The 27,076-nt window shown below is 43.9% G+C and overlaps 1 protein-coding gene across 4 annotated transcripts in view; it reads left to right on the top strand.

The window, feature by feature from the left end:
- Positions 1 to 4,844: 4,844 nt before the first annotated feature.
- Positions 4,845 to 27,076, top strand: part of ADTRP (androgen dependent TFPI regulating protein) — a gene marked incomplete at its 3' end in the record, with an annotated part of 66,192 nt that continues 43,960 nt past the window's right edge. For 2 of the 4 annotated variants that reach the window (XM_081246631.1, XM_081246629.1), the window contains exons 1-4: positions 4,845 to 4,912; positions 5,551 to 5,883; positions 15,503 to 15,637; positions 17,174 to 17,275. In XM_081246631.1, coding sequence (XP_081102757.1) covers positions 5,584 to 5,883; positions 15,503 to 15,637; positions 17,174 to 17,275 — 537 coding nt within the window. In that variant the 5' untranslated portion in view covers positions 4,845 to 4,912; positions 5,551 to 5,583. Of the gene's footprint in view, positions 4,913 to 5,506; positions 5,884 to 15,502; positions 15,638 to 17,173; positions 17,276 to 27,076 lie in introns of those variants that run through there. The other 2 variants (XM_081246632.1, XM_081246630.1) reach the window with 2 other exon arrangements.

The following is a 27,076-nucleotide window of genomic DNA, read 5'->3' on the forward strand; positions in this document are numbered from 1 at the left end:
ATCTCACTGGCCTGATTGTTAAGACACTTGTGCTCTGGTCATTGCTCCCCCATTAACAGCTGTGTGATTTGGGGCAAGTCCTTTAACCTCTCTGAGCTTTAATTTTCTCATCTGAAAGATGAAGAGGTTGAATTAACTGACCTCAAACTGTTCTTTCCTGCTCTAAACTTTTAAGACAATGTGAGTCAATTTCATGCTTGTAAACAGGAAGAGTTCTTTGGCCTCCCAACTGAAAATGCACCATCAAAACTCCCAACAGGGCTTCCCTGGTGGCGCAGTGGTTGGGAGTCCGCCTGCCGATGCAGGGGACATGGGTTCTTGCCCCGGTCCGGGAGGATCCCACATGCCGTGGAGTGGCTGGGCCTGTGGGCCATGGCCGCTGGGCCTGTGCTCCGCAGCGGGAGAGGCCACGGCAGTGAGAGGCCCACGTACCGCAAAAAACAAACAAACAACCTACCAACAGAGAACTCTGCTGCTCTAAGTGAGTCTGAGAAGGTTAACACAGACATTTGCATTCCAGTGCAAAAGCAGAACTGGAGATCAAAGAGTAAGGCAGATCTGAATCAGGTTTCCCAATGCAACAGGCAAAGTGATGGGCCAGGAAAGTTTTCATAGACTGAAAAAAACAGGTTCCAATGCCTTTCTGAGCTGGCTTGGTTTGGTGGCTGGAAACCCACACATGGTCTCACCAAACAGACTTCAGATGGGAGCCTTTAATAAATGTTCTAGTTTTTGAAAAGCAGGGCAGTCCCAGTGACCTCTGGGAAAATCAAGTGCTGTTCGATGTGGTATAAATAACCCGATGGGTGAAACGCTTCATTCTAACTCAGTTTTCGGCCACATGTACAGCCAATGGACAAAGCATCCTAGGGCTGCAAAGTCCACTGGAAGGAAGATCCTGGTCTCCCTAAATGTTGACTTCAACTGGGCATCTCATACATTTAACTATTTCCAGAATAAAAGGTAGGCACCTTTTACTGGGGAGAGGGCCTGTAGAAGACAGTGGGGGTGATACTGGTTCAGAGGCAGCAAGGCTTCTAGGGAAGTACAAACAGCACTGGGTTATGGGAGTGGTAAGAATCAGGAAACCCAACGGTCAGAGAACCTCCCCCCGCCCCAGGTAGAGAGTAAGAAGACCACGATCCCAGAACTGATCCATGCAAACAAAGCTTCATTAGCATCTAGAATTTACCTGCTACCATAAACAGTGCTGAGGGCCCAGAATTGTGTCAGATACTCCTGGAGGAGCACACAGTCTGACTGGCTCCATCAGTTAGAGTTCCAGCAGAAAAAGGCAGCCCCACCCAGCTGGGAATTTAATAATGGGACTATTTACCAAAGGGTGGGTGAAGCTAAGGGAGCCTGTAAGGGCCGGGGAGGTATACGTCAACTTTAAAGGGAAGGAGCCGTCTCGACAAGGTTCTCTGTAGGTTAAGAGGGTAAGTGGACTACAGGTAAGTCTCACCAACACGGCTTGTCTTGAAGCTTAAAATGATGGGGATTTACCGGTTAGCACCATCATCGGGAGGTGTGTCTCCCCTGTGCCTGAATGAAACCACACTCCCTCAACCTTTTCACCATAACCTCAAGAATTCTGGGCTCCACCATCCTTAATTCCTTCTCTCCACTGTGCTACCTGCAGTCATCACTGTGAAGGGTCTTCCAACACCTTCCACTGTGGTTGGCTCTACGGTCTGTGCCGGACTGGGTGTGTATCAGTGTGGGCTTGGGACTTTGCGCCAATCTCTTCAGAGGCTAGGCCACATCAATTACTCCTTTAGCCCAGTAGATGTCCTGGCTTTAGGAAGTGAGACAATCACTGTTCCAGATTCCCTGAGCCCCATTTCACACTTGAGGGAATGAACTAACATCCCAATGAGGCTGATGTCTGACCAGCTCAAGGTCATGCAGCAGACTCAAGCCTGGGTTTGAGCCCCTGCTCTTTGTACCTCACCATTCTGCGACTGGCCTAAGAAGGAATGGGTTACAATCTCCATCAGACAAAACTGTTATCTGTGCTGGTGAGATTACATTAATTCTTACCTTCTCCTACATGACATCTAGAGTCTCCTATGATTTACTCAATGCATTCATCTTTAACTCCATCTTCTGCATATTTAGAATGACAGAATAATTTGCAGGATAATTTAGGCTCCATTAGTATGTTATACATGCCTCTATTACAGTACTTATCACATCGTGCTGTAATTTTTTGTTTACATATCTGTCTCTGCCACTTGACTGTGAGTTCCTACGGGGATCAGCCTATGTCTTACTCATTTTAGTATTCCACCTCCTCCCCAGAACCCAGCAGCTGAACATTCTGAATGTCGTAGGTTTTTAAGGAATGAGGCAGCTATTTATAGTAAGGCTCAATAGACAACCACACCTGGTTTCTACACATTCATTTATTCAACAGATATTTATTAAGTTCTTACTGTGTGCCTAGCAATATGCTAAGCTCTAGGGATCCAAACATACCACCTCTGTGTGTTTGGGATATAATGGGAGATAATGGCACATAAAAAAGATAAAATCCTAATTGCTACAGACTGTGTTTCTCCAAAATTCATGAATTGAAATCTTAATCCCCAAAGTATTGATATCAGGAGGAGGGAAGGTGATTAGGTCATGAGGCTGGAGCTCTCATGATGGGATTAGTGTCATTACAAAAGAGGTCCCAGGGAGATCTCTGGCCCCTTCCCACATGTGAGGACATAGCAAGAAGATGACTGTCTAGGAAGCAGGCTCTCACCTGCTGGTAGACAGAATATACCAGCAACTTGATCCTGGACTTCCCAGCCTCCAAAACTGTGACAAATAAGTTTCTGTTGTTTACAAGCTACTCAATCTATGGCATTTTTGTTATAGCACCCTGAATGGACAAAGACGCTAATCACCACGCAATTTGCAGAGATGCACAGGGTATTAAGGGAGACTAGAAGTGGCTATTTAATATGGCCTGGCTGAGGAGAGGTTCAGGTAAGGGTTTCTAGAGAAGGAAACTGCTGAGCTGCATTTTTGAACATGGTTATGAAATAACCAGTGAAAGACATGCCACAAGGAGGCCATCAGGCAGAGGAAATAATAAGAGTAAAGGCACTAGGATATGACATAGCCAGTTGTGATTGGAAAACTCTGCCAATCTGGTGCTGTAGGACGACCATCAACTATGAGACAGGAATAAGGCAGGAAAGACTATCAAAGCTAGCTGAGAGTGGCCAGTTCATCAAGTTATGGCACTTGGATGCTATTCTGTTAATGATACTGATGCAGTAAAGGGACTTAAGCGGGGGAGAGATGTGGTAAGACTGGCATTTTAGGTAGAATCCCTCCCTGACCTTGTGAAGAACGGAGTTGGGGGATAAGACTAGAATTAGGAAAACCCGGTAGAAGACAGTTACTAAAGTACTGGAAAGAGATGAAGAAGACCTGGACTAGGTCAGTTGTAGAAGGAATGGAAAGAAGAGGACTGAATTGAGCTTGATTTGGGAGATGAACTTGGCAGGATCTGGTGGTTAGTTGGACTTGAGGAGTCAGGGAGAGAGAGGAAACAAGGAAGACTCCCAGTTAGAAGACAGGGCCATACTCACATACGGAGAATAGAGGTGAATAGTCAGGTTTGGGGCAAGGTAGTGAATTCATTTTAAACATCTTGAGTTTGAGGTGCCTCTAACTAATTGAGGAAATGTCCCACAAGCAGTCAAAGATATGTCTGAAGCTTGATGGAGATGGGGACAGGGCTGGGATTAGAGGTATAACAGTTTTGGTCATAGACTAGAAAGCAGGGGTAGAAATCATGAGAGTCAGCAAAATCGCTATGGTGAGTATGTAGTGTGAGATGGACAAAGAGCTGGGCCAGGTCCCTGGGAAGCACCAGGGAGATTTAGGTCTTTGTCTCCTCTCCTTTCCCAGTATTTCCTCAATTCTTCACCCATCTGCAGACCTATGCTTGAGATTTTGTATAAAGGGATAAAAATCTCTAAATCTATAATGATGCTTACCATGAAAACACCCTGGGAGACATAGCACAGTACCTCATATGTGCACCAAGTTTTAAAACATAATCTGATCCTTTCCTGAGAGAATTTTCTGATGGGAGAGGTAGAGGAATAAAAGGGGCTCAGCAGGAGTGGAGAAATATTGCAAAGGGAGTCTGAGGGTGTGTTTCTTTGTGGTCAGGCACACTGGTTAGAGTGCAGCCTGCAGCTCTGCCTGCCTCTTACTAGCTTTTGAAGGCATCCAGCTTGGGCTTCAATTTCCTCATCTGAAAAGGAGGATTACAGTAGTACTTACTTCGTAGTAGTGTTTAGAGTGTTAACTGAGTTAATATGCGCAAAGCATCTGGAACAGTGCCTGCCTCGTAGTAAGTACTGTAAAAGTATTAGTCGCTCTTGTTAGTTACCATTTTAACTTAGGCCATGGAGCTGTGTACAGCATTTTCCGTCTCTCATTTCCCAGGCCACCCTCTCCTTTGGGGATGGTTACAATGCAGACCCTATATTGTCGGCTCAGGCGTGCTCTACCCCCGTTTACAGTTCCTCATGTTTGGGTTCCAGTGACTCAGGAGGTACGTTTGTTTTTGTTTTGTACTCCATGTGTAGCCTGCAGTTCTTTCTCCCAGTACTTGTAAGCCCTGATTAAATCAAGGAACAGCACCACCTACAGACTTTACGTAACTGCATCAGGAGCATTTCCCTTGGGGATTTGCTCAAAACCCTCTGAGTCAGTTGCCCAGGGAAACAAGCTGGTGATGTCACAAGGTATGACACTTCCAGCCCTCTCTCAGGTCCCTTCTGTCGAGCCTGAGGCAGGGTCCGGTTCTGAAGACTTTGCCCAGCCTAAGCATACTCTTGTCCTTTCCAAGGCAATGCAGAGACCCTCATTCTCTCTCCGCAATGTCTGAGCTCAGGTATGTTGGGGTAGTGACCACACACCTCTTCCTGATTCTTTGGCCACAGACCTCTTGCTATGCTTCTTCCCTCCAAGGGAACAGAAATGCCTGTTTAAATGGAGTGTCTGGGACAGCTGTCAGTAACTCTTGGTTCTCTAGGATATAGATAAAAAACTGCAGGGAGTGGGGGGGAAACAACTAACTAAAATGCTGGGGCTGCTCCCTAGAGGATCAAAGGTTGTTTCAGATTTTATAGGGCCTCAGGGACCTTAGGAGCAAGATTACAACACCCTTCCCCTTTCTAAATATTTACTTCCCTCCATGTGATAAACACGCCCACAATCTCTCCCTCCTGGTCGGTCAACCTGCCTCTCATTCTCTCAAGATATATTATGGCAACTTCCTTATTCTGCCCCAAAGAAAAGAAAATACGACCATGACAGTAGGTATTTCGTTAGAGTTCTCTGGTACTTAATGATAAGGTCATTTAATCATGCCCCGACCCAGTCAAATAGTGCAAAGTGCACTTCTTACATTGCTCCCTGCCCTCTTCAAAGCCTAAATACTGAAACATATGCAAATATGTGGATTGCCTGCTATTATCTAAATGAAGGCATCTGAAAATCAGCAATAATCCTGTCTCCCACGTTTATCAGGAAAGGAGCCTATGAGAGAAGCAAAATTCAGCCATGTTGGAACTCTCAATCCCAGAGGGGAGTGTTACACAGTTCTCCTTCTACGGCCTGGCCTGCCATAGGACTTCCGCTGTGACCTGCGGAATTACGCCAGAGGGACGCTACTTTGAGACTGTTACAGTTCCCTGGTCACAGCTAGCCATGACGAGGACTTCTACGTGCATATACCACTTTTTTGTTTTGAGCTGGTATATTTTCCTCAATTTTTATATCTCACAACAAGGAGAGGATCGGCAGAAATCCAAAGTCTTTCTAAATGGTGGACAATGGAAGTACTTAACATTCCTTAATCTGGTAAGTCCATTTGGCTGTATCAGGAAGCAAGCTATTTGTCTGTAATATCAGTGCCTCTATACATAACACTTTTTGATTTTATCAAGTACAAAATTCCAATATTTGTCTTTCTTCTTCACTGTTTGTTGAGTTTTGGCATTCTCTTTTACTTGACAATTTGCTCTGAGAAACCCCATTTGGGAGTTATCCATAGCTACCTTTTGTGCTAACTGTTAAATGCTCTTTTGAAAAGAATCTTGTCTTGAAGTTCTTCTCTGATGAGCCCAAATGGGAAACTAAACTAATGGTTTCACCATGGGACTGACTACATATGCAGGAGGAATTTTGAACTTTGCTTGGGGAAGTCTGTGAGGGAAGGCAGAGTGGTGTATGTTGCGTGGGAAGTGCAATTTCCAGTGGAGGGATAATGCCATTTTACAGCACACACAGACTAACAGATTTATCTAAGAAAAGCAAATACATTTTGCCATGTTCAGATCCCACTTCAATTTTTTATAGGCTCAGGCTCCAACTTAAAGGACAAATCACCCAACCAAATGGCAAATACACATTTTCAACTATTTACAAACCAATCACATCACTTGATCCTTTCTTGTCTCCCTAGCCCAGCTGACCACAATCTGATGAATGAAGTGATGAAGTGTGAATGAATGGGAGAAAAATAGGTTTTTAAAAAATGTTTTGGAAATATGTAAAATTATTTTTAGAGTTAAAAGCTAAACATGCTGTAGCCTTTGGGGATGCTAATTAAAGTTTTGAGATTTTTAACCTGAATGTAGGATACCATATAAGCATCTGATTTCAGAAACTAGACAAAATATTCCAATTCTTTGGCATCATAATCCTAGGCAGAGGTAATGCATGGTAAAAAAAAAAAAAAAAGAAAAGAAAAAGAAAAAAAAGATGACTCTCTGTAATGCTAAGGAGAAGAAATTCAGAAGGTTCAAATCAAAGAAGCCTGGAAGTTCAGCTTCCTCCTCTCTGGTAACTTGCTGGCTTTTGATTTTGAGATTTGAGCCCTGAATACAGTTCTACTGTGCTTGAAAAATACCAAGGTGACGGCTTGTTTCAATCATAGAATTTTATGAGAAAACAAGTAAATAGAAAACAATAACAAAAAATGATTTTGTGGAATTAGAATAATACAGTGAAAGTCTCAGCTTTATGTATGTATTGGCTTCACATTAAGAATAGTCAAGGTAAAGAGAGCAGTGTCAGCCAGGATTGATGATCTAATCAAATCCAAATTCTAGTATGGTTGTCCTCCCTCACACTAAGCATGGCTAAGAGCAGATTCACCACCTACTCCCAAAACCCAGCTCCCTGGCTTCTTAATTATAGCTCGGTTACATGTCCCAGAGTCATCATATTTCCAAGAATGGAAAAAGACACTCATCTGTCCAGGACACTTATTTCCTAGTGTTAATTCCCTGACTAATCGGCCACCAAATCCTATGTCTTCCCTCTTAATAGGTTCATCCCTTCTTCCCCAATCTTACTGCCCCTCTCATTGTAGGTGTTTATTAATTGGTACCTAGATGACCAGATCACCTCTTCACTGTCCTCCCATTATCAGTCCATCCATCACTCAGATTTCAGATTAAACTTCCCAAAGAACTGTTTTTGGTTTTGTTTTGCTTCAAACATCATAAGCCTGCTTGAGAAGTGTGGTCAGCTACTCAAGAAACCACAGGGGCTCCCTCCTACCATACAGGACCAACCTAAACTCCTGATTTAAGAGCTCACCTGCCTACTTAGCTGTCGGGCGCTCGCCTCCCTAGGAAGGTTGGTCTCTCCTCCAGGAAGGCCTGTGTCTTCTCCAGTGTTGGTCCCTAGGCTTTTGCTGTCACTGTTCTATCCATATTCGCACTATCCTTGAATGAAAGGCCTACCTGCTTCTACACCACCTTGCTGCTTTCACAGACCACCTGAAATCCCATATTCTCCTTAAAATCTCTGCTGACCAACTCTAGCCCAAATTCGTTTTTTCCTTTCCCTGAATTTTTACAGCTTCTCAGTCTTTGCTTACTTATGTATAATATTGTTTTCTCATTTCCACCCACATGTGATTCTCAACATTTCAATCAAATTGTAAATGGCTCCAAAACAGGAGTTTTGTCTCCTAAGTCTTTGCCAGCCCTAATGTTCTATGATTCTACGTTGTATTTGCTACAGTGGCTGGCGCAGATTATCCCCATAACGAAAGCTGGGTGACTTGGTATGTTGTCTGGACTTGACCTCACTTTTCTGTATTCCTGAGCAGTATAGTCTCTTCTGACATCTTCTGGCCCTTGAAATGGGCAGAGAGGGGCTTCCCTATGGCTGTTTCCTTTCTGCTGTTAGGTGTCATCCTGAAATTGTGACTTAATGCAACGTTGTCCAACTGGTGAAGATGGGTTGAATGTGTTTTAGAGGATCAATTTAAGGTCAGACTTCAAATATGTGACATCACCTGAAATACTGCGCCTTAAAATTTCTAGCTCTTGAGGTCTTGTGGGCTGATTAACGGTTGTGCTTCCTAATGATTAATTAGGGTTAACTAACGAATAATTAGTTAATGGTTGCGTTTATAAAGTCACAGAGGTCTCATAACTTGCTATAACACTCTTAAATTTATTTTATGTAAACATATTGAAGTCAGTACCCCATCCTGCTTTCCAGGAAATTTACATCCCACCCCTTTAAACAGCTTTCATTTCTAGTTGGCTGAATGAATATCCGTCATGGCCCCTAAGAACAAAGTCCAACTTCATGCAAGTCAGCATTCTAAGTGGGCCCCATTTCCTCCTGAAGCTACCCCAGGGGCTTCAAAGGATTGATGCCTGGGGCATGAGGTGAGTTGGGGGGGTGCCACTGAGGCATGGTGACCAATTCCTGCCTAGTGCCTAAGGAGAGCAAAGGAAGAAGAGAAGAGATGTGAGTCTCTGTCTAATGAGGGAGTAAACTGACCCCAGGGAAGAGGCAGCCAATTCCCTGTGGGGAGGGGAGGCAGTATAGCTTAGTGGTTATAAGTAGGAGCTCTAGGATCATGAACTCTCTGGGACGGTTCCTCAGTTCCACCTCCTACTGACCCTGGTCTGGGTATTTCTTTGTCTTCTATTTCCAAATCTGTCAAATAGTGCATAACCACAGAGGGACAAAGGACATGAGGGAAGCACTCAGAATGGTGTAAGCAGTGGACAACGGAATGAGGAGACAGGAGAGTGCTGGTGAGCTTCTAGCCATCTCGTCTCTGAGTACAGAAGGGATGGTGCAGAGGGGAGGGTAATTTTCTGGGACATCGGTCCCCTCACCGAGCACCATGGGTGGTGGGTCATGGATTCAGGCAAGGGCCACCCAACTGCCTCACGGTTCAAGTACTTCCCTCCACAGGCTTCGTACTTCAGCTTCCCAGCTAGAGGACAACCACTGTGGAGTCAATGCTTTCCCTATATAACAGTTGCCTGGGTGGATGCCCTCAGGCACTGGGGAAGCCCCAGAGGTAGAGTCTGCAAGCTCAGGCAGAGGGCAGCGAATCCTGCTGAATGGGGTAGCCCCCAGGAGCTGGGCATGGAGACAAGGCAGTGTTGTGGACATCCTCCGGGTGCTCACGTTGGCTCAGGCTGCCAGTGCCTGGGTCTTCCACAGTGTTGTGTTCCCTCCTCTCCATCCACTCCACTTCCACTCAGGGACTGTCCCTGACCCCAGGGAATGCAAGCTGGGGAGAGGGGAGAGAGGGATTTTTCAGCTACAGTTGAAATTGGCTTGCAGAATTCATAAGAGTTTGCTGGGTTTTCCTCTTTTTAAAAATAAACTTCCTTCTGAAACATGGTTAGAGGTGGTGCCTCATAACTGGGATCTCCAGGGGAGATTCTGGGTGGGCCCCTCCCTGTTTCCCTCCCCCCACTTCACCAACAGAGGCACGACATTTCCCTCCCTTCTTCGTATAAAGTTGCCCAAGCCGCAGGCAGCTCTGACCTCATTATCGTCAAGCTCTCAGGATGACAAGAGCCACTTCATTACATAGGTCCTCAGGGATGGCAAAGCAGGGCCAGGGGAAGAGAGATCCCTGAGAGATCCTTGGGGACGTTCCACCGTTCAAACTCCAAGGTAGCCCAGGAACAGTGAGAAGACAGGGATCCATTTATAGTATATAGAACCCAGTGCGATACTTGGGGCCAACCTTTAATTTCCATCACCGGGTTAATATACTCATCTGTGGAACTCTTAAGTTCAACAGACTCAGAAATACACTTAACTGTCTATTCCACAAAAATGCTTAAGATCACTGCTTTTACCTCTCAGATAGTTGAAAGAATGAGGGCTGAGAGAAGGGAAGAGTCACCACCGGCACCCAAAATAAAACAGCTGTGGTTTACTGAGTAACCGTGACAGCATTGTGGTAGGTTCTTTGTGCACAGTATAAAGATGAGTGATGGAAGGCCTAGCTTCTGGAGCCAGACTGCCTGGGTGCCACTCACCTGCTGTGTGCTCTTGAGTGAGTTACCTAACTTCTCTGTGCCTCATATGTAGTGGATCTGTGGTGTGGCACACAGATTCCCCTACCTCCTCAGCATCAAGGTACTCATTCCCCAGCTCCTGGGAGAAGGGGTGTTGGCTGCTGATGACTCACAGCTGAGCTCTCATCCCACAACTGTCCTCAGCAGAAGGAAGCTACCTGGACCAAGGCTTAAGACCTCCCTGAGGTTGCTGCGTGCAGAGACTGGTTGACCTGGGCTACAAAGGCTGGGCTCCGGGACAACTCTGGAGGGGCAGCTCAACTCCAGTGCTCCTTCAGGGATTAGCTGATTCCACGCAACTGTACTGTCCTTCCGGTTTTCCGGCTGCTCGGTCCTTCTCCCTCCCTCCCTCCCTCCCCCTCATGGATGTTCTGAGATCACTCCTCCACCAACGCTCTTCAGGCAGATCTCAGCATCTCAGATTCTGTTTCCCAAGGAACCTGGCCTACAAAACGTAAAATGGTAAATGGACCGAAAAGGTTCCTCCTCTTCTGCCGCCTGCTCTTCTACCTAACAAAGACATATTAACATAGAACCTGCCCCGGTATGTATTATGCCTAACTTCTGGCACCTAAGAGACATTCTGTGAATGTTGGCTGCATCAATAAATGATCAGAACATAACTCTTAACTGGTAAGAGCCACTTTCTAGAGAACCCCATCCCACCTGTAAGACAGCCCACCTCACGGCCATCCTACTGCTACACTGAAGCCAGCTGTTATCAGCTACATAACACTGGCCAAGCATTCTTACAAATCTTCCTTCCAACCTGTCCCTCAAGGTTCTTAGTTCCTTCTCTTTTCTTTCTTGTGTTCTTCATATCATTTCTTCTCCCATGTTCTTGATCTCATTCTTTCATCTGTTTCATAAGCTCAATGCACATGAATAATGTCTGAAATAGAATATTACATATAATACAGATATATTTGACAAAGACTTCCTCTACCTGTCGCAAATACCACCGCCCTTACCACCACAGTTATACAAAACGCTCATCACAATGAGTCCCCATTTGCTGTTGTATTCTGAATTAATCTCCTCTGCAAGTGTTGCATCATTCTGAAGGCGAGACCTGAGAAAGTCCCGGCCTGAGTCAGGCCCAGAGAGCTGAGCTGGGTGTTGGATTACTTGACTCATTCAGTCAGAGTTGTAATGTCTTGCTCAGGAAACTTGTGGAATCTCCCTCTCTGGAATTATTTTTAAATGAAGAAATTCTCATTTCCTGGGATAGTTTAAGAGGGTTCTGGCTTAAAGCAAGGAAAATAAACTTGACGACTTAGAAAGGTTAAGCTTCTGTGTTTTCAAGATTTTTGTGAATTTTGTGAAGACATATGAATGTAAAAACGAAACATCCTTTAGCTATGGTTTCTCAAACTGCACTAGTTATAACAAAAATGTAAATTAAGCTCTCCCAGGTGGTAAGTTTGTCAGCTAGCAACAAAAATGGAAGACAGCTAACAAACTTAGATCAGCAGTATTTCAGAAGAAGGCACAGAAGAACAAACGGAATTAAGGAAGAACTGGTAGAAAAAAATTAAATCAGACAGCGGCAACTCTGAAGTAAACTCTGACCAAGAAGATACCATTAACTCCGCTTTTCTGAGCAGCCCAAAGAGGTGAGAAATGTAAACAACACTAATTTTGCTGTAAGAGTCATAAAAGAAGGCCAGTTGTTGCTATCTTCTTTGAATGCTACTGTATTAGTTTGCGAGGGCTGCCATAAAAACGTACCACAGACTGGGGACCTTACACAACAGAAACTTCCTCAGAGTTCTAGAGGCCAGCAGTCCAAGATCAAGGTGTTGTTGGCAGGGTTGGTTTCTACAAGCCTCTCTCCTTGGCTTGTGGATGGCTGCCTTCTCCCTGTGTCTTCACGTGGTCTACCCTCTGTGTGGGTCTGGGTCCTAATCTCCTCTTCGTATAAGGACACCAGTCCTACTGGATCAGGGCCCACCCTACTGTCCTCATTTTAACTTAATCCCCTCTTTAAAGATCCTGTCTCCAAATACAGCCATTTCCTGAGGTACTGAGGGTTATAACTTCAAATATGAATTTTGGGGGGGATACAACTCAGTCCCTAACAGCTGCCATTTTCCCCCTTGACTGTTCCTTCTGTGAATGTCTTATAAACATTCTAGTGTACTGTCCGTAGAGAATGAGCAGACCAGGGTCTGGTTCTGTGAGCTGATGCAAACCTGTCCTTGAGGCCCTGCAGGAAGCCTCCCCATTGAGTCAGCCGATGCCACCTCCCTCTCCTGGCTCTCCGGCTCGGCTGTGTGGATCCTCTATGCCCTACTTCTTGCCTATTTATTTCTTTTGGCAACACCCTAGAGCCTCCCCCCCGGGCTCCTATGTAGGGGCTCATAAATATTCCTTGTTGATACAGATGATGGCACGTCAACGTGGATTAAGAATCAATGGAGACAAGGCTGCCTCACGCACACAGCTGGCGCCTCTCCAAAGTGACATATGCCTGTGCAATAACGTGTGAGCTGAGGGTAGAGGGGGAGAAGTGATGGGCAGGTTTGTGGCGTGGAGCACATTTTTATCGGTGAAGGAGGAGCCACGGAGGCTCTGAGTAATGTGTTCTTTCCCCAGTCCAATTTCCACATTCTGCGACTGGGAAAGGCAAGAGAAAGTCAGGACGAGCTTGACTCATGCTGATGCTAGGAAGCTCTCGCTAAGGCAAGTGGTCACATGGACTTCACATGCTGGGTGGAGGCGGCCTCTCCCCAAGGAGGGAAAACCTGGCAGGCATTCAGCGCTCCGTGGGAGATTAATTGCCGTGTGGATTAATTGCCGTGTTGATAGAATGGTGCAGGCCTCCTCACCGGGGCCCAGGCCCCTCGTCTGCCCTTCCTAACTCCAGCAGCTGCCTGCTATGGCCTCAGGGGTGAGCTGGGAGCTGCTGGGGGAGAATGGGAGAGAAGGAGACTTCTCCTAGCATCCAGTGCAAAGACTGCACTCCATTCTGCAGCGCTCAGGGCTCAACGGCTAAAGTAAATGACGAGTATTGGGGTGGCAGCCTCTTCATGGCATTTAAAACTGTAGCCCCCCCTCCCTGGAATGGCCCCTTCTGGCTTGAAGCTTCCTCCTCCCTCAGGGCCATGGGGTTCTTGCACATTCCTGATTCTCTACCATCTGATCGCTCTTTGCTACTTGGCTTCCCCCTTAGCCCTTCTGTCTCTTAGAGGAGGGCATTTCCTCGACATGTGCTTCCCACTTCTCTCCTCTTCCCTTTGTCCTCTCTTTAGAAACCTCATCCCACCATGCGGGCTCATCTCCGCAGCCCCGCCTCCCTGGAGACTAGCAGGTCTGCATTTCCAAATGGAAGTTCCTCTAGGCAAGTGGTTCTCAACCTTGGCTGCCCTGATTACAATCACCTGGTAGAATGTTTTAAGATCCTGAAGCCTAGGCTGCACCCCCAGACTCATTAAATTAGAATCTTTGGGAGTGAGAATCAGGCATCGGTATTTTTTGAAGTCATTTTTAATTCTCCCACCTGGAGATAATGGTCTCTTTTTCTGAACTCCCACAGTGCTTTATCCTTATTCTTAGAAACCTGACACATCACATGGTGTGTGTGTGGTTTTTTAAAAGTCTGGCTCAAGAAGCAGGCTTTGGGTTTCAAATCCTGGCCTTGATATTTATCAACCATTAGACTTTACACAAGTTTATTTAATCTGTCTGTGCCTCAGTTTCCTCATCTGTAAAATGGGAAGCGGGGAAGGAATAATAGGACTTACCTCATAAGGTTGTTATAAGAAATTAAAAACTTAGATCAGTGCCCAGCACATAACAAGAAATCAATAAAAGCCAGCTATTACAAAAAAAAAGTCAGCTATTATAGTTTTGAGTAGTAAGATTTTTAAGTGATAAATTTATGTCTAATCCAGTGGTTCTAGAACTTTAGCATATACACAGAGCACCTGGGAGTTGATTGAAAAACAAATTCCTGGGCTCCATTCCCAGAGATTCTGATTCCATAGTCTGGGGTGGGGCTGAGGTCCTGCATTTCTAACAAGCTTTGGGGTGATGCTGGTACTGCTGATTTGAGGACCCCCGTGGGGACATCGCTGGCCTAATCCACCTGTGTGTCCTCTCCTACCCACCCTTCAGCCTGAGGCGTGGCAGGAGGCCAACTCTGCTAGAGGTTTCCTAGGGTTCAGAGCTCAGAGCTTGTTCTCCAAAAGCCGACTTGGTTGATCATTAGTCCAGATGCCCAGGTTCCAGAACTTGTCTGACTCAGACTCAGAGCAGAGTCCAGGCTGTTCCTTTTGTACCAATCAGAGCTTTCAAGGAACAGGACTGATTCTGAAGCAATAACTCAAAACCAACTCCAACTCTGTACTATTGTGACCCTTAAATTAGAAGCCGTGGGTTTGTGGAAAACTGTAAGAATGGACAAAGTCTGTTCTGATTGTGATCTTATGTCCTTGAAAAAGGCCCTGCTTCTTTTTTACCTTCAAGGCCCTCAGGTACCTAGAGATGCACCCGAGCCCACGGTTTGCTGTATAGCCCTGTGGATTTAAATCACTCCCTCACACAGACTGTCTCTGTAAGGTCTTCAGAGGCCTTCTCCTCTGGCTTCTCCCTCAAAAAGGCAAGATGCCATTTTGTGGGTCTCCCTCAGGAGAGCACAGAGCTCCTTCCTGGTGCTCGTGACCCTGATTCTGGCTTCTCTAATGAGATCGCAACACTAGGCATTTAAAATTTTTTTCTTCCTAGGAAGAGGCCAGAGTATATCTACCATTGTGTCTGGTGCTGTGCCCTTGTGCTGTTTATTTGGTTTTTCCCACCTCTGTGCAGCCAAGGTATCTACCTCATTACATTCTCCTTTTAAGCTGACTCTATTCTGTTTCCATTTTAGCTCAAGTCCATTACGCTAAATACTGTACACATTATTATCCCCTAAACAACTTTACACAATCGGTTTTAGTGATCAAGGTCAGGGCCCAGCAAGTTGCGAGACCAACCTTCGAATTGGCTCCCAACCAAAACAGCCAGCAGCCCCTCCTTCTCAAATCAACACTGCTCCCAGAGGGATGGCGCTTCATGTCAGTGAAGAATGTATTAATTAAAGGAAATGAAAAGGTCCTCATTTGTTGTAATGAATTTAGTTCTTGCAGGCCATTTTCTACGGGGTGGCCTGTCTGGAAGATGTGCTGAAAAGAGCTAAAGGGAAAAAAGACATTAAGTTCATAACTGCCTTCAGAGACCTGCTTTTCACCACACTGGCTTTTCCGATATCTGCAGTAAGTTACAAAGATGTGCAGGTAATATAATACACATGTCATATGGACTGACACTTCTCCTGGGCAGCAAGGAGCCCATTATTGTAATCCAGGGCAACTGCATTTGCATAAATGGCCTGAGGACTGCATAGCACTGCCCAGTGTCTTCGGGAAATAAGGCACATTAACTGACAAGATTTATCATTAGCTTTTGTACCTTTGTGAACATTTGATACAAGATCCTTATTACTGTCTAACAGGGAAGTCTGAAGGACCTTTCTTAACCAAAATACAACTGTGATAACCTTGGTTCCATCAGGGTGATGGGAATGGAGGGTGCTGAGGAGGGAGATGACTAATTTCCCTTTCATACATCTTGTTTCACTTACTGCAATAAGCATTTGTTACTTCTGCAAGTGGAAACCATTAAAAATAAGGTATGAAAACTTTCAAAGTTGACACTTTGAGGAGAGAGAGACAGGATGTTTGAAATACCTGGTGTGGGACACATGCTGGGTGACTCATGCATTTTGTTGAATGAATGGACGTTGGGAAGAAGCAAGACATATATATGCAAGGGACAGTCAGCTTGTTGTTGATACTGTCCACATTTCTACAATGTTGCTCATGTTTTCATTCATTAGTTAGAATGGAAACAAACTGAGACCAGGCACACGGGATGCCCGGCAGGGCCCATAATTAGAAATGATGACCTCTTTCTACCCGTCATCATTCCGCTTCCTACAGTATTGAGACCTCAAACTTAAATCCAAAATGAAACTCTCCAAACACTAACAATGAGCTCTCAGATAATGGAGCGAGAACTGGCATTCCAGTTTTACTTTGCAGGACACCTCCTCCTCCACCCCTAAAAATCTTCTAAAGGCTAAGTTTTTTTGTATCAATGGAGTTTATTCATTTTTTAAGTCGTAGAAATTGAGCCTTTGGAATTTAAGAAGATCATCGGAAGATTAATAGTTATTTTTTTCCATCTCTCCATTGATTTTGTAGCACGGAAGACAGACACTTTGAAAAGATAGCCAAGGGGTACAGGAGGATGGGGATCAATCCAAAGTCCTGGGCAATAAAGAGATCCAACTGTCCGTTCACTAGCTTGTGAATTACCCTGGGAGCTTGTCACCTCTCCTCGCCACAGCCTTCCTGCTTCCCTTTGCCATGCCTATTTAGAGAGTGGGCAAAGCAAGTGGAAGACTCAGGCCATTCCATGTGGCTGCTCTCAGCACTCCTGGCAAAGCTCAGAGAAGAGAGAAGTCATTGGTTAAAATGAAATGGTCTGCGGATCCTATTTATCTACATCCTCTCTGCCTGCCACAATGACAAATAATTGATCCCTAACTCTCTGAAATCCCCAGAGACTGGGTATCGTAATTCTACAATAAATAATTTTTTCCTTCATTTAGTATTTCATGATGTATATATAGGAATGTATCTTTAAAACTGGTATCTATTTTTATTTTGCTATGTTTCCTTGGTTATCTTAGGAAGCACTCATTGAAAATAAACCTAATGATACTATTTTTGTGTTCTATTTTCCAGTTTGTATTTTTGTCATTCTGGATCCTCTTTCTCTACGATCGAGAACTCGTTTACCCTAAGGCCCTCGATGGTATCTTTCCAGTGTGGCTGAATCATGCAATGGTGAGTAAAAGGAAAATTTAGTGACTACAGAACGGCAATAGCCTCTGTTCTGAGAACTCCAAGTGCCTTATTTATGTTTCCAAACTTCTCCTCAACCCCCAAAATCCCAGTCACTCCTCCCTCTTCATCCCATCACTATTTATTTAAAGAACACTTTGAGAATACGAAATGAACAAAAAGTGGTGCTGTAACTGGAGATACGGAGAGCAGATGGGATGTCCAGGCAAGACTCTTTGCCAAGTTGCTTATGAAGTTATTGAAAAGACATGAAACCATAAGGGCAAGCAAATTCTTGGATTCTGCAGTCCTGAAAGAGAAGTAACTTCAGCAAATAACATGTAATGAATTCCTATCTAGGAATGGAATCAAGCAAGCTTTAAAAATAATCCACCCTGGATGTTAACTAGACTTGTGGTGGTGAACATTTCCCAATACATACACATATCAAATCATTATGTTATACACCTGAAACTAATATGCTATACGTGTCAATTATACCTCAAACAAATCCACCCAAATGTCCAAAGAATAACTCATGGCTCAGAAGCAGCTTCTTAGCTAACACTCGATCAGGACTATTTATCACAAATGATTTACATATTTCTGTTTCCCATTTGGGCTTTTGTTCATGTATTTATTTCTGAGGGGCTGAAGAGTAACCAGAACCTGTTCTGAGTTATGCAGGGCACTGTATCTGAATACCAGTAACAGTGGCCTGGACAAGCAGAGCTGGAGCAGGACTGTCCAGGTCTTGGATGAAGGAGGAGTTCTGAGTCATCGGCACCACATGCACAGAGTAATCATTCAAAGTACTTGCTCTGTTTCTCAATATTTACAAATGTATTTCCACATTAGTCAGGCGTTCAGAAGGAGGTCTGAGAGTCTGTGAAGCAAATGACATTTAAAAACCAGGGGGAAGTCACAAGGGAGTAGCATATCAAGGCTCCTCAGGTTCACAGACTTTCTTCTACCTCCAACTTTTCCACTGTCTTAAAACTCACATGATTACCAATTTGGAAAAGCAGCTCAGTCCACCATGTGCCCTGCCCTCCACCCCTCAGAAAAACATACTTTCACTTTAAATATGTGCTCAGTGAGATACTAATTCATCAACTAAGGTATACAAGTTCCAATCTCATTTAGAGTTCAGGACCAAAAACTATATATTTAATAAGCCCCGCCGCTCAGAGACCCGTCCTACCAGCTTCTTTTTGTCAGATCACCTCCTCATCTTCCCAGTTTCCCATTAACATTAATCTGAAACCCCTACACAGGGAATATTGTGGCTTTTTATGGCACTTAGACTATATTAAGTATGTTCCTCAAATAGGAGCCCATTTAATTCATACAACTTTCTTTAGATAACAATTACAATCCTGAATTTTTACAAATTAAAAAAATAAAAACTCAGAAAGGTTAAGTGATTTGCCTGGGGCCACTGAGCTCATAATTCACTCTTCCTTGCCTTGTACTATAGTAAGTGCAAAACTTGTGGTTCAGTCTAGTTTCATAATTCACCAGGCAATCAAAAAGGATGTCACTTTGCTTGATTAACAAAGCAAAGTGAGAATTCTCACTTTAAAAAATCCAAAACCCCCATCTGTACGCTAATAAGCCAAAACTCTACTTAAGAAAATGAAGCGATTTGGGACAACTGACTGACCTGGATGTTACTAAAATAAAAAGGCAGAGTATTGAAGGTGTCTTTTATTTGGAGCCAAACACATGTATCAAATACCTTTTCAAGGTTTTGTTAGCTCAGCTAGTAGTTTTCCTACAACTATTACAAGCTTCCTACCTCTTTGGGGTACCATTTTCCACATGGCAGTAAGGTTAGATTTCTTCCAAATAGGTGTGATATTGATGCCCAGCATTTGTGACCTTGCTAAACAGACGTATGGATTTTTGTTAATTTTGGAAGCAGATAGCTTGATAATGTATGTCATATCCATCAATTAATTGGCAAGGCAGATAATATACAACAGAGAACATAAAATATTCGTGTGCCTTCACAACCTGGGGGTTTCTTTTGACCCTGCTCTTTGCCTTTTGGTCAATCAAGTAACCTGAATCCCTTAGAAAGAAGGGGCTAGGGTCCAAAAAGGTGGAATGACAGTGAAAAAGAGAAAAGAAGAGGCAACCTGCCTTGGGTCAGACACAGACTCTTCTGTGATTCTGTTCATTTAATTGGAGAAACTCCCAACAGAGCCATTTCTAGTGAAAATGTTGGCATCAGCAAAACCAGCACTGGGTGCTCCTAATGGGGTCATCCCCAAACGTCCACGCTACCTTATGGTGTCTGCTCCAAAGCCAGTGTGCTCGTGGCTGCATCTCATCCCTCTCCCCCAAACTGTGTCCCTTACTCTGGACATATTCTGTCCTCACTATCAAATACTCCTCGTCTATTACCTCAAGGAATGCTCTCTGCTAACTTTTTAAATACTAGTATACAAGAATATGGAAATGGCTGTTACTGGGTTAATTTGTTGACACTTTCTGCATTTTAACAGTGTCCTTCCATGACAACTCAAATGAGTAGATACCGAGAAACCACCACTGTGGCAGCCCAAGTGAGGATGGGAGGTCACTGGTACTAGTTGCTTCCATGTAGGGCTGGGCCTGATTTTAAAATGAATCATTTCCTGTATTGCTCCTTTTTTTCTTCCACAATATAAGAACTATTGCTGTACAAAGCCAGGGTCGTACTTTCCTGAAGGTTCTTTCATTTCACAACAGTCTTTATGTCTACTATTCCAGCCTTAGCTTTGGAATATGCTCCCTGTTGCCATTTGCGTTGCTGCCCTGGGTTTTATGAGTAGAATTTGTCAGATTAAGAAATACCACTCTCCCCTTTGGCACAGTGTAGTTCTAAAACGTTCATGATTCATCAAGTCTTTGGGCTCCTCCCAACCCAACCCTTCTAGCTCATTCTAAACTTGCCATTGCAGTAGATCATTCAAAGCTGACTATCATCTCTAATGGACGTTTTTCTATCCTTGTTATATATTCAAACCAAACAGTAACATCAGTGTAATATTTGCATCAACCATGGGCAGGCTGCCTTATTTAAAGTAGATCAACCGGACTGTTTTATTGCTAAGCTGTTCTCCAGTCTTCAAGAAAGAAGGGAAAGAATAGCAAAGTACTCCTCCAGGTTTTGCCAGGAAAACATTAACTCCTCAGGCATTATCTAAATGACTACTAAAGATAGAACCAGAACAGATAGATTCAAACAGCAGGAAGAGGACTCAGTAACTGAGGAAATGCTCAGATCCTAACCTGAAGGGAGCTGGGGAACTTATTTCTCCGGAAATCAACCTAAACCATTCAGGTTTCCCTAAAGGAGAGGGAAAAGATCAGAGAACTCCCTCAGAGGCCCTCTACATTTGAAATCAGTACCCGATTATTGAGCATGTGCGTACAAGCACCTTGTAAACTACCAAGGACTGCATAAATAGTTAGTATCATGTAAGACTCTCACTCAATCCATGATCACAGAGTTTTAGAACTGGAAAGGCTTCATTTATATTAATAGAGATTTCAAAACAATCTGCTCTTAAGAGACAGGCCTTATCTTGGCTCTTTAAATTGGAGCAAATACCAAATCCAGCTACCTAGTTATTTAATGTGTTGTCATTTATTCACTTGAAAAAAATAATTATTAAGTACCAGCTATAAGGGTAACATCAAGATGGATATTTGACAAGGGTTTTGACTTCTGGCACCCTTAAATCTGGTTGAGCCTAGTATACACACACAAAGTTGAAATAATAAAAATAACAGTTAATGCTAATACAAGCCATTGACATAGATGGTGTCATGCAGTGGTATGTTATTATTGCCAAGTGAATGACATAGACAGGAGGGATGCTGTGCCCCTTGTGTCCCAGCCTGGCTGTGACAGGCATGTGGGTCATGACTGGACAACCTGGAAGGCCTTTTAGCCATCTCTGGGGGCTTGCTGGGGAGTCAAAATGTCAAGGGAGTGAAACTCTAAACCTTCCAGTTTCTTCCTCACTCACAGTAGGCCAGATGTTGTCCATCACTAAATTCAGGCCCAGTCTCAGATTTTTCTTTCCCATCCGTAAGCTTGGTGTGAAACTGTCGGGCGGCTAGGTAGAGGTAGGTGAGTCCTAATGAGTAAAGAAGGTCACCTGTGGGGACATCCGCATCAAATGGCCGCCCTTTGTCCTCAACATTACAAACCCCTCGCCCATGCCTCCTTGGTTCTTTACCCCATTGCTTCTGGGCAGAGAGGACCCACAGTCTAGATATCTCTGGATAGCTCAGTGGTTTTCAGCCTTTAGGAAACAGAACGCTTTGTGAATCTGAGGAAATCTACGAACACTCTCCCAAGGAAAGCACAAATAACCATAAAATTTTGTGTACAATCTTAGAAGGTTCATAGATCCTCAAAATTCCATTTATGGACTGCAGGTTAAAATCTCCTGACATAACTGAACATATACTTGAAAACTGGGCCCCCGGATGAGTTCTAATGCTGAGTTCAAATAAAAAATACAAAATCAAGAATTATTCATGGGGTGACAAGAGAAATTTGAGATATGATTCCTAACCTCAAGAAGCTTAAATTATAGTTTTATCTATATACATACTCCCACCCAGCCTTTTAACTTGCTGTAAGTAGAGGCTGTGTTCTGAAGGAACTCTGGCAGAACATTTGCCACAGTTAAAAACAGCCCCCCGCCCCTCCAGTATTATTCCCCAGAAAGTCCATGTCTGAAGAGGAAGAGGGTGCTGGTCAGGGTTCCTATGGGAACTCCACCTCCCATCTACTTCTGTTCCCATATAAGACAACAGCCAGAGTATGTTCTGCTGATACAGCAGCGTCCCGGCCCATGTTACTCACAGGGTGGTAAGTGAGATCCTTTGGAGGCTTGGTCTAAGTCCGCAGACACGCTGGGCTTGTGCTCAGTATAGATCTGGAATGTAGAGCCATCAGGATTTACTGAATATCTGGCAAGAAAAAAAGGGGAGATAAGATTATTAGCTTAAGACACAGGGGAGGTATGGATAGAGATGGTAGGGGAGGTGCAAGGATTGTGGAGAAGGAAATTGTTTTGTCTGGACATGTTTGAGATGCCAATTAAGACAACAAACTTTTAGATGCAGAATAGGCAGCTGGACGTGTAAGCCTAGGGGAGATTTCTGGACTGGTGACGTAAATTTGGCTGTCTTCGTTATAAAGATTGTTTTTAAAGTTAAATAAGATCACCTAGGGAGTAAGTATGGTTAGAGAAGATATCCCAGAGCTAAGCCTTAGAACATTCCAACTTTCAGTACTTGGGAGGAAAAACAGGAGAATTCAACAAAGGAGACTGAAAAGGAGATGCCAGTGAGTTAGGAGGAAATCCAGTGCAGTTTAGTCCCCTGGAAGTCAAGTATAAAAATGTTTCAAGAGGAAGTCTTCTACGTCAAAAGCTGCTGAGAGGTCAAGTAAGAACAACACTGTAAGATGATCACTGGATTTGCAGTAATGAACTCTCTGGTGACTTGTACAAGAGCAGTTTTTTTTGTTTGTTTGTTTGTTTTGCTGTACGCGGGCCTCTCACTGCTGTGGCCTCTCCCGCCGCGGAGCACAGGCTCCGGACGCGCAGGCCCAGCGGCCATGGCTCACAGGCCCAGCCGCTCCGCGGCATGTGGGATCCTCCCAGACCGGGGCACAAACCCGTGTCCCCCTGCATCGGCAGGTGGACTCTCAACCACTGCGCCACCAGGGAAGCCCAACAAGAGCAGTTTGATTGGGGAGAGGGGAGAGCCTTGGTAGTGCTGTATGTATTAGTTTCCTGCTGCTACTGTGACAAATTAACGCAAACTTAAATGGCTTAAAGCAATACAAATTATCTTACAGTTGTAGACGTCAGAAGTTCAAAATGGGTCTTACGGGATAAAATCAAGGTGTCAGCAGAGCAGCATTCCTTCTGGAAGCTCTAGAGGAGAATCCGTTTCCTTCCCTCTTCCATCTACAGTCTGTCTGCCTTCTTTGATTCACGGTCTCTTCCTCCTTCAAATCTGTTGTACCATTACATTCTAAAATCTTCTCTGGCCATTTTCTACGCTAGACCAAGTCCACATTAGAAAGAGAAACTATGACTGCCAACAATGAGCAGAAAATGGTGCTGGGAAATAACTTGTCACGTGACTCTAGAGAGGGAAGAGCTGCACTAGGTAAGCCGATGGCGTACCACAGGAAAGGTCCTTCCTCAGAGCATTGTTCTAAATCTCTGAGCAAGAATGAAGATAGAATCATTTATCAAACCCTGATATTTACTTGGATTTTTTTTCAGGTTTAATCACTACAGTGTTATAAAAAGTTGCCCTCTTGTTTTAAAACACTTTATTCATTCCATTCGCTTCCTAATCTAAGGTAGGTTAGACTGTCCAGTGGCACTGGGTTAAATGAATGCTTAAAGCTCAGCAGTGAAATCAGAAGCTAAGCTGGGATTAGGAAGCAGAGTTAGCTGGGTAAGGACAATAAAGCCATCTTGCCCCTCAGGAAGTCTTAAGGTAAACACAGGAGATTCTGATAATGAACTGCCGAAGGATTACTAGTCCACTTAAGGTCTTATATAACTAGAACCAAGCAATCACAGTGCCTGCTTTCTTCATCTCTTGAGAGCAGAAACCAGAATGGTGGAAGTGTATCTTTTTTTAAAAAAATCCCAGTTCTGAGAATTTCCAGTGTGTGCTGAAAAGTAGCTTGCTTTTACAATTCCATTATCCAGTGATGCTCTATCAATGGGCTGCTTTTGAAATAAAAGAATACCAGTAGAAAATACATCCCAATTTCAAAATCAAAGTCAAAGGTTTTTAATGATCAAAACCTATACATGCCTTCTAAGAAGTTACTGGGAATCTGAATAACTGAAATCATTTGGTGTCCTTGAGGGTTCGCTAGCAGGTCTCCCCTCCTGTGTGATGTAATTAGTCCCCACTTCCATGGCAACCACAGGTAATACTACCAACAGGAAGAATGACTTTATGCTGGAGAATAACCAAGGTGGAGAGATTCACAACAGAAGATCCTAAACCTCTCTGAAATACCAAAAGAAAGAAAATCTAAGTGGGTAGGAGAGGGCAAAAGTCCCATGATCTCAGAGCAGAAGTGAAAATGCCTACGAGCAGCCTGGTGGAGGGTGTGAGTGCCTTCTCCACAGATTTGAATGGACATCCCCTTCCTGACCAGGGAGCCAGCACAGAAAAGCCCCTTCATGCTTCTAGTTACTTCATAACCCCACAGGCAGACACTCTGACAGCTGCAGAGTCCCATCCTTGAACAGGGAGCTGCTGACAGGCTCTCAACCAGCCTCCACATCTTTTTCCCTGGTCTCTTTATCTTCTCTGCCTACAGAGCAACCACTTGTGCCTAATTGGGAATTGAGCTTTTCCAAGTCCTCTAATCTTACTCTCACCTCCAGGTCCTTGGATTATCAGCCAGTAGATGGTTTCTGCAGGGCGTTATCTAGTCTGCTTTATTCCACTTGCCCACATGTTACACACTCACCACGTGGATTCCTAGCTCTCACATGCTTATGTCCTGAGTTTTGGATTCTCAGCCCTGCCCTTTATTCCTCTCAATCCAATGGGCACATTCATTCATATACAGGTACCTGCGTTCCCAACGGCTTCCTAAATCTCAACAACTCTTCCAACCTACCACCAGCCTTACTTACTTATCAGCTTCATCCTTTTTCTATCACCGCCATGTATTCACTAGACTCATTTATTTTCTCTAAAAGTTTATAATTAGAGCAAAGCTAAAGAAGAGTGAGAACATGGGAACAAGAATGAGCTCTTTCTCTAGGGAGTTCATGCATGTTGAGCCATGTGAGACAGGGGCAACTGCCAGAGTCTCTGAGAGTGTGAGCAAAAGGTTTGCTCAGAGTGGAGATCCTGCTTTTATGCTCAGTGATTTTACACTGAGTGTATACTTGCAGTCTTTTAACAGTGGTCTGATAAAAGGGCCCAGATGCCATTTAAAGAGCATCTCCATTAATACAAAAATCTATAGGCATGTTGGTGCACACTCCATGTATTCACTCAAAGAATCAGCTATCTCATTCTGAATGCTGAGAAACAATAAAAACCTGATGTTAGAAACAAACTTGCTGATCAGGGGCAAGAGGGCACGGCCATTGCTTGAAAATGCTGTTCTTGCTATTGTCTTAGTACATATGACTAACAGACAATAATATAGTGATATTTCCCTTTTTACCCAATTCATGCTTGACGATAAATATTCTTTTGTAGCAATGATTGGCAGAGACACTAAAATACTTAACCTATCAAATAGTATTTAATAAAAGTCTTTTGTCTCCAATCAACCCAGGGACTTTAGTGTAAGGCTTACATGTGGGAACATTTTAATTAATATGCATGCTTTTCCTGACATATTTTAAAATACTCTGCTAACCTAATAATGTCAGAATTAGTGGCATTAAAATATCATGATGATCACAGAAATTGTAAGCCTAGCAAAAAAGGTGCTTAAGAAATATTTGCTGAATGATATTTGACAACTGGAATATTAAGCTGCATAGCCAAAGGGAATGACACAATCTTAGTGGTATCTTTTGAGGTGGTGACTTTTAGAGCATGGTGCAGACAGTCCAAGACATCTCCAGGTACAGGTCATCAGGAAATGGACCATCTGGTGAATCATATTCTATCTTCACAAAAGTCCTTTCATATCTGTTAAGGTTCTTCTCGCACTAAAAAGTTGGAAGGGATAAATTATTAGGAAGAAAAGTGCTGCAGCTTGATCCCTAAGAGTTAGTTTGGGATGAGTGGAAGCAAAATGTCTTAGCCCTGTGTCTCAGTTGCAAAAATAATTGATCTCAGATGTTTTCTACAAGTTAATTTTTGATTTCATGAAAAGAATTGACAAGTACCAGAAAACCTCAACTCTGGTCCCATTTCTGCCATTCTCTTGCTGTGTGATTTTTGGAAAAGCTAAGAGACCTACACTGGGTATTGGTTCCTTGAAATAGGTGTGTTTACTGTTCTTATTTCTCAGTGATGCTATTAGGAGCAAATAAAATAATATGTGTGCAACATAAAGTGCTATCCGTGATCCAAAACAACCTATGTCAAATTGTTGTCAACTTGGAATCACCGTCACCCCTTCTCCATTCTCCTCTGCATAGCAAGGGATAAGCCTGGAATCACACACAAGGTCCTAGAATCCCTTTCTCCATATGGTTCCAGGTGAGAGTCAGCCAGTGACAGGCACTCTCATGAGACGTGAAAGTGAGGACGCCTTTTTCTCTAGTGGCAGTTGAGAACAGATGTGCAGACACGAGGTTAGCATCAACTGCTGGACAAGCACCCAGGAATCACAGGCTTTATACTACAGGCAGCGAGGGGGCAGTTCCCAGAGACTTCTGAGATGTACCACAGCTTCTGAGCCAGCGCCCTCAAACCATCCCCTTGTAGTAGAAGTTCCCCTTTTACTGCTTTGACCTTTCCAATAACTGCCTAAGCCTCTAAAACCTTCATCCCTGGAATCCCTCAATGGGCTTCCCTGTTCCTGATGGGATCCTGACTGATAATGACCATAAATTCCTGCATCCTTCCAAATCATGCCCACAACCCTTAACAGGAGGAGAGTTATCCATCCAAAGGAAACAAGGTCCCAAGTGCCGTCCATTTCTGGCCATAGAGAGCAACAGTAGCCTGAAACAAACAAACATACAAACATCACAAGACACCTCAAATGCTGAAAAAAATATTTTTAAAATATTTGTAAACATTTGACTTGCGGACAAGAAAATAATGGAA

This window comes from Mesoplodon bidens, assembly GCF_964165515.1.
Source record: "Mesoplodon bidens genome assembly, chromosome: 10".
Lineage (NCBI taxonomy): Eukaryota > Metazoa > Chordata > Mammalia > Artiodactyla > Ziphiidae > Mesoplodon > Mesoplodon bidens.